Source organism: Orcinus orca, chromosome X, assembly GCF_937001465.1.
Source record: "Orcinus orca chromosome X, mOrcOrc1.1, whole genome shotgun sequence".
Taxonomy (NCBI): domain Eukaryota; kingdom Metazoa; phylum Chordata; class Mammalia; order Artiodactyla; family Delphinidae; genus Orcinus; species Orcinus orca.
Genome location: NC_064580.1, coordinates 114,984,484 through 114,992,315, shown reverse-complemented (window position 1 = coordinate 114,992,315; position 7,832 = coordinate 114,984,484). Strand labels below are relative to the sequence as shown.

Here is a 7,832-nt window from a genome sequence, read left to right as displayed (position 1 = left end):
TTCTTGCTAATGCTTACATTGCTGGTCCTGCATCTGAAAAGAGTCTTTTGGACACTTGGCTTGAGGATGGTCTGCACCTATTTATTAGAAAAGGTGCTGTTAGGAAATGGATGGCTTCCTGGGTTCAAACGCTGAGGCTCTGCTGTGTGACCTGGGGCACATCCCTTTCCCTCTCTGGGCCTCAGTTTCCTCATTTGTCACATCACCTTGGATTAGATGGCCCCCCTAGGATGTAGTATTTAGTCATGTACGTTCCTTTTAATACACCTTATATGAGTGAAGGCTTCCTGTAAGCACGGGGCTTGGTGCTGAGGATTGAGCAAGAGGAGGGGGAGTAAAGGCCAGTCCCTGCTGTAAAAAAGCTCAAATTCCCATTCTGACACGTTTTTTGGTCATGCTTTTCCTTCATGCTGACTTACCTTTTCAGAAAATGCCCCCGCTTCCGTTGGAGAATGGAAATTGGCAAGGAGAGAGGGAAAAGGTCCAATTTGCGCCTTTGCTATTTTAGGGGAGGTTGAAATTACAGGCCAGAGTGTACTGATGTGCTCACTGGAGTGACCTCCGTTCTCCAAGACAGGAGAAGACCCAGGTCCTCTGCTTGTTAAGTGGTTTGAGCTCTTAGGCGTGAGGCATTATTACATAAATTCAAGCTCGCTCCAGATCCTTAGTACCCTGAGTTGCCTCAAGGGGGTAATGGCACTGCCTGCGTGTGCAGCCCGGGCGCTCGGGCCGCCGTTGCAACCGGAGCGAGAAGCGCCCGCCCGCACCACCTGTCCCCGCCGGCATTCCAGAGTAGAGGCCGAATTGGCAGCAAGCCGGCCCGGATCAGTCGCCGCCTCAGTCCGCGCGGGCCCTCCTAGGGGTGTGTCTCGCGGATTCAACTCCCAGCCGCTCCTGGACGAGCCCCTAAAGGCTTCTTCCTCTCTGGCGGGAGCCGCGCGCGCCCCTCTCTTCGCGCTGCTGGCCCGAGGCCGCCGCAGGCGGATGCACGACCTCAGGAGACGCTGGGACCTGGGCTCCCTCTGCCGGGCCCTGCTCACCCGGGGCCTGGCCGCCCTGGGCCACTCGCTGAAGCACGTGCTCGGCGCGATCTTCTCCAAGATTTTCGGTCCCCTGGCCAGGTACGTTTTAGGCGAAAGCGGGACTCGCGCTCCCGGGCCAGGGCGCGCGGGAGCCGTGCGGGAAGGGAAGGCAGCCTCGAGGGGAGAGAAAGGCGCAAAGTTCCGGCTGGCCCGCGGCGGCTGGGCTCCGGGGCTCCGGAGGGGCGCGGCGCGCGTTTGGCTACGCTGTGGCTCCCTCCCCGCGCTTCCGCGGGCACCCGTAGCGCAGCGTCTCCGCTAGCAAGTCGGGCTGCCGGCGGACCCCCTTCCCCCAGGGTAACTCCGAACGCCTGGCTCCGAGCTCCCTTGAGGCGTCCCCCAAGGTGGGCAACCCGTTGCGGGCAAGAGCAGGGCTTCGGGGCGCACGGGGAAGGAGCCCGAGAGTCGGGCTAGGCGAGGAGGCAGCGGCGTGCGCGCCAAGGGGACTGGGGGCAGAAGCGCCAGGGAGAGTCCGGCGGGCGAAGCAGGATGGGGATGGGAGTCACGGAGCCACCGAGAGTGGAACAAGACGCGCGGGGGCTCGGACCCGTGGTATGAGTTGAGGAGTGGGGCAACCGGGTCAGGCGGGGTCCCACGGGTACGAAACCCCGCGAAGAGGCTCCGGAGAGCTCTGGCGCTGGGAGAGGGCAGGCGGCCAGCGGGAAGGAGTCGGGGGGAGGGGGGTGTGTGCGGCAGAAGCCACAGCGCTGAGCCTGCCGGGAAGGAAGGAAGCGGGGAAGGGCGCCGCCGCCGCCGCCGCCGCCGCCGCGGTGGAGTACTCGGTGCCGAGGGGAGGGGGAAAGGGGCGCTACGGCGGCGCCAGGGGGAGGGAGGCGGTACGGGCGCACGGCGAGCGCGGGCAGAGCTGCGGGATTGACGTAAGGAGCTTGGGTTTCCCCCAGCGTCGGGAACATGGATGAGAAATCCAACAAGCTGCTGCTGGCTTTGGTGATGCTCTTCCTATTTGCCGTGATCGTCCTCCAATACGTGTGCCCCGGCACAGAATGCCAGCTCCTCCGCCTGCAGGCGTTCAGCTCCCCGATGCCGGACCCGTACCGCTCGGAGGATGAGAGCTCCGCGAGGTTCGTGCCCCGTTACAATTTCAGCCGCGGCGACCTCCTGCGCAAGGTAGACTTCGACATCAAGGGTGATGACCTGATCGTGTTCCTGCACATCCAGAAGACTGGAGGCACCACTTTCGGCCGCCACCTGGTGCGCAACATCCAGCTGGAGCAACCGTGCGAATGTCGCGTGGGTCAGAAGAAATGCACTTGCCACCGGCCGGGTAAGCGGGAGACCTGGCTCTTCTCCAGGTTCTCCACGGGTTGGAGCTGCGGACTGCACGCCGACTGGACCGAGCTCACCAGCTGCGTGCCCGCCGTGGTGGACAGCAAGCGCGACGCCAGGCTGAGACCGTCCAGGTGAGTGCGCGCCCGCGGCGGAGCGGGGCCCTGGGGCGCGGGAGCGGACCCGGGCCGCGGCGGACGGAGGGCCGGGAGGCGCGGCTAGCCGCTGCCGGCGACCCAGGGAGCACCTCGGCGCCCCTGCGGTGGCGCCCCGGCGCGCGCGCTCGTGGCGCTGTGGCGGCTGCAGGAAGCTCGTCCGTTCCGACCTGGGACGGCTCCTCTGCCCGCGGGTTGGCCTGCTTGGCGGCTGGGAGTGCGCGCTGGGGAAGCGGCCAGGAGGCCCGGGACGAGCGCCCCCCGGCCGCCGCCGGGACAGGGTACAGCACGCAGACTCCGCACTGGAGGGCCCGAAAGAACTATGTTCTGAGTGCAGCGTCCCTGAGCTCCTCCAGCCTTTCGCTTCTTTTCTCCGCACCCAGGTTCCCAAGCCTCGTTTCGCTCTCTCTTCTTTCCCGCTCCCGCATTTCCCCTCCCCCCGCCTTTCCCCTCGCTTCCTCTATTTGCCTTTTTCTCTTTTCGCTTTCTCGTGCTTGGGATCTTGGTCAACTCCTGGCCGCTCGCTCTTTCCTTTTCCCTCCGTTTTCCTCTTTCAATTTGTTTCTCGTTCTTTCTTTAACCCTTTTTGTTCTTTCTCTTCTTTCCTGACTTTTGTCGCCTCCCTCCTCCTTTCTCTCCACTGGCTCTGCTCTCCCTGGGCGAATGAATGTCCCTCTGCGGCTGTTTGCGGACACCCAGAGAGAGCTCGTGGTACCCAGCTTGCGCCCCGCACTACTGGCTGCACGCCGGGCATCAGCGGCGCTTTGCGAGTGCGAGGGGCACCCCGCGGGTCGAAGGGCAGGTGGAACGCTGCCCCGGATCCCATGTGGGGCTCAGTCTTGAGAAACCTCTCCTGATTTACAAACTCTGAGCCCCGGAGCAGGGCGCCGCCAGCCAACTTTATGAACCCAGGGCTGAATCGGAAAGAGCTGTTTTATGAAAAGCCACTTGCTTTTGAAGCTAGGGCATTTTCCTCCAGCCAGCTGCAATGCCCAGTTGCTGGAGGTCATGGATGCCATAAAGGGGGGAGGAGTAGGAAGGACTCTTTGGGGTGCAGTTGCCCCCAGTCAGGGCTCCCATTCTGCGACTCTCCCTAAAACAGATGTGGGCTGCGTCAGGCAGTCCGGGGAATGGACAAGGAGAGTCTCGTTGACGTGGCCATGCTCTCTGTCTCCCCAGCGAGGTGACCACAAGGGTCCTGGAGGCTGCTGCTGCTACAGAGGCTGCTTCCCTGGGCAGGCTCCCCACTCCCTCCTCTGCCTCCCCAACCCCTCATGGTGAGGGCTACGGCCATATTTTGTTCATGCCTCTTGGAATGCAAGAGCCGGGCAGTTTCTTCTGTCCAGCCCCAGACGAATGGAGCGCTCCGACTTCCTGGTCACCATTGAGATTTAGAGGAAACCTCACCCCCTACTCACTTTCCCTTCCCTCAGTTTACAGTGTCCTTTTTGAATGCTGGAATTCTGGGAGAATCTGTTGAACTTTCATTTCCCTTCCAGCACTAACCGTTTTTTTTTTTTTCCCCCGACCTAAGAGAACCTTGACCCTAGGAAGGTTGCTGCCTCAATCTGTTGCGAGAATTGTGTAAGCCATTGTCACCACAAGACTCTGGTGTTTAAGACGTTCCTAAACAGTTTGGCAATATTGAAAACAATCCCTCCTGCTGATAGAGCCTGTAGGTTTTGTGAGGGGTGGTGATGTAAAAAGCTCTTGAGGGCAAAAATTGAATTCCACAGCCATGGCTGTGGCACAGGAATAAAAATGAAGTCTTGGCCACTGTGGACTCCCTGGCCCTGTTTGGAATTCCTCAGGGCACATGTGCCTTTTAGAATCCTTTTGGACATGTAGGTCAGGGTGTGACAGGATCTGTAGACACACATTATTATTGTGGTCTTGATTGTGTATCTGGTCTTCTGGCAGATTACTTCAGAAATTTACCATAAGATAACCAGGCCCCCTCAAGGGGAGGGTTCAGCCTCTTGGACGGCCCCCAATGGAAGCAAAATTATTTGAAATGAAATAAGATTTTCTTGATCATCAAAAAGGTGATACCACAGTGCCATCTAGTCTAGTAAAAGAAGAACCACTTTTTTAAAAAAAATATTTATTTTATTTATTTATTTTTGGCTGTGTTGGGTCTTTGTTGCTGTGTGCAGGCTTTCTCTAGTTGCGGCGAGTGGGGGCTACTCTTCGTTGCGGTGCACGGGCTTCTCATTGCGGTGGCTTCTCATCGTGGAGCACGGGCTCTAGGCGCACGGGCTCAGTAGTTGTGGCACGTGGACTCAGTAGTTGTGGCACACGGGCTCAGTAGTTGTGGCTCGCGGGCTTTAGAGCGCAGGCTAAGTAGCTGTGGTGCATGGGCTTAGTTGCTCCGCGGCATGTGGGATCTTCCCGGACCAGGGCTCGAACCTGTGTCCCCTGCATTGGCAGGCGGATTCTTAACCACTGCGCCACCAGGGAAGCCCAGAAGAAAACCCACTTTTTAAAGAGTCAGAATTATTGGATCTTATGGTATTCACCAAAATGAAATAAAATTTGCTAGAGAGGGGCTTCCCTGGTGGCGCAGTGGTTGAGAGTCCGCCTGCCGATGCAGGGGACACGGGTTCGTGCCCCGGTCCGGAAAGATCCCACATGCCGTGGAGCGGCTGGGCCCGTGAGCCATGGCCACTGAGCCTGCACGTCCGGAGCCTGTGCTCCGCAACGGGAGAGGCCACAGCAGTGAGAGGCCCGCGTACCGAAAAAAGAAAAAAAAATTGCTAGAGAAACACATGGTTATCCCAAGGGCATTTCTTTTATTTCCTTAATTCCTACCCACCTCCAGAAATCTTCATCCTGAAGAGTAGTCATAGCTGGAGGGTTCCAGAATTTCCCAGGATGTTGACAAATCCCTGCTTACAGGACCAGTTCTGTGAATTCTGATAATCTGTGTGAGAGAAGGTATGCACAAGTGTGTGACAGTGAGAGAGGGAGAGTGTGTGTGTGTGTGTGTGTGTGTGTGTGTGTTAAAAATTTAGACAGAGGCAGTTGTGCTGGTGGTGATGCGTGAGGCCGAGGAGATGCGAAAGTCAGCCACGAGGAGTTCCTGTGTGGAGCAGGCTTCCATGCCAGCTGCTGGTGGTTCTATGTGCCACTGAGCTGAGCAGAACAGCAGCTCAGTCTGTTTGGCCTGGGAGTTCTGACACCCGGGCCTTCGTTCCAGGCCAGCCATGAACCAGCTGTATGACCTTGGACCAGAGTCTGTCCCAGCCTTGTCTTGTGGAGAGTGCATTCCAGTTTCTGATGAGCTTTTCCATCCCTTGTCTCTGGTATGTCTCTGTAAACTTGCACTGTGTGTAGGAGTAAGGCAGAGTGGGCAAAAGTCTCCCCATTTGTCCCATGAGACAGAAGCCCAAGGGGGTTGAAGGACTTTCTCAAGGTCATTGGGCTCTTTAGTGACACAGCAGGGACCTTACTCCAGCTGTGGCTGCTTCCACAGCCCTTGCTCTGTTGACTGTGACTCCATGAACAAGGTTTTTAAAATTTTATTTATTTATTTTGTGAAAGCACAGTGAGGTATTTCATGTGAGTCATTACCACAAAATGAACACTCAGTGCATGTTAACTGGTATTGTTATCAACTACATCATCACCGTTTCCAGGCATTTTTACACATGTGTTTGAACAAGTGATTGGACCAGGGTTGCCGCAGCCATTGGGAGAAAAACACATTTCTACCTCCCTGAGGTTTTATGCTCACCAGGAGAAGGTCTCGTGGTTGGGTGGCAAAGGGGCCTCTCATTGCCTAGTCAGAAATCACTGCAAAGCTGAGAAGGATGGGAGGACGCTGGGGACCTGGTGACTAAGCGTCAGGAAGAGGCCTCAGCGGCGACAAGGGCCACCTTTTGACTCACAGCCATCCATCCACATTGGTGGGGGGCACACGAGAGGCCACCGTGGCTGCAAGCCAAGACCTGAATTCTGCTCCCACTGCTACATTCGAGATGCTTCCCTGCCTCAGCGGATGGTGAAGTGCTCGAGTGATATGTAACGGCTGAGTGGAAACGGCTGCCATCATGTTGCCTGGAGAGGACAAAGAGAGAGAGTGCTTGGCTGGCAAAAGGCACAAATTGTTTATTAAGAATCATATTTCTTTTCAAAAAACCTAGCAATTGAATTTCATGCATCTATTGTTTAGGGGCCAGAGAAAGGTCCTGCTCAATCTAGAATTACCAAGACTGTTTCTGAAAATGTATCAAAACATGGTTGCTGACCAGCTCTTCAAACTCCCGAATTCTGCAGGCTTTTCTCAGGCCAAATTCCCTCCGTTTATAGCCAGCTCTAGTGCATCACTGGGTCTGTGGGAGGAACTCAGAATTGGGCACCAAGAAACTGAACCAGCCTCATTCTTCTTCCGCAAGCACTGTGCTGGCTGGCACACTCGGGTGGTGGCTGGCGGCAGGGGAAGGTCAGGTTCCATGGCTACCCAAGTCAAAGAATCTGATCATCATATTCACGTTGCATCCTAGACGTTTAGTATCTCTACCTTTTGCAGCAGTCTTACGGAAGAGTAATTAATCGTCACCTAGAAACCACTAGGCTATCACTGACAGGAAAGGATTACAAGGCATTTACATGGAGCATAGCCTTTTCTCTTTCTTTCTTTTGTCTTCTTTGTGGTCACTCCTTTTTAATACCTGTGGTAAAGGCTTCCTTTTCTTTCCCTTTCTTGTTTAAAGGTGGCTGTTTTCTTTTCTTTTTTTTATTTTTTTTTGGCCGTGTGCGGCTTGTGGGATCTTAGTTCCCTGACCAGGGATCGAACCCGGACCCCAGCAGTGAAAGCGCCAAGTCCTAACCGCTGGACCGCCAGGGAATTCCCAAGGTGGCTCCATTTTGATAGAGCCGTGTCTTAGCAAGAAGTCCATAGTGCACAAGCCTGCTCATGGCTCACATGCCCACACTCCACTCCTTCCCTCCTCCAGTGAAGCAGGACAACATGACAGGCTTTGGTACAGGGCAAGGCAGCGAGTGAATGGACTGACCCAGGCAGCGATGCCGTCCTTCTGGTCCCTCAGGCTGTAGGCCACTGGATTCTCACAGGGGTAGCTTCACTTAGCTGGGGATGCTAAGAGGATACTAAGAGCTGTTATTACTCCCCTACCACGTATTTCTCAGGAGAAGGCGAGAAATTCACCATGATAACATCTGTAGAACTTCAGCCGTAGTAGTTAGCATCTTTGCCCAGATGGCAAACATGTTGCTGGCAACCCAACAAAGCTCGAAGTTCTCAAGGTGGTATAAAAAGCTACTCAGAATTAGATATTCTTAATAGTAA

The 7,832-nt window shown here is 55.8% G+C and overlaps 1 protein-coding gene across 3 annotated transcripts in view; it reads left to right on the top strand.

Annotated features, from left to right (window-relative positions):
• Positions 1-427: 427 nt before the first annotated feature.
• The window catches only part of HS6ST2 (heparan sulfate 6-O-sulfotransferase 2), a 289,496-nt gene continuing 282,091 nt past the window's right edge, over positions 428-7,832 (top strand). For 2 of the 3 annotated variants that reach the window (XM_012538948.3, XM_033416106.2), the window contains exons 1-2: positions 428-1,121; positions 1,982-2,500. In XM_012538948.3, coding sequence (XP_012394402.1) covers positions 694-1,121; positions 1,982-2,500 — 947 coding nt within the window. In that variant the 5' untranslated portion in view covers positions 428-693. The remainder of the gene's footprint in view (positions 1,122-1,981; positions 2,501-7,832) is intronic. The other variant, XM_049704962.1, reaches the window with a different exon arrangement.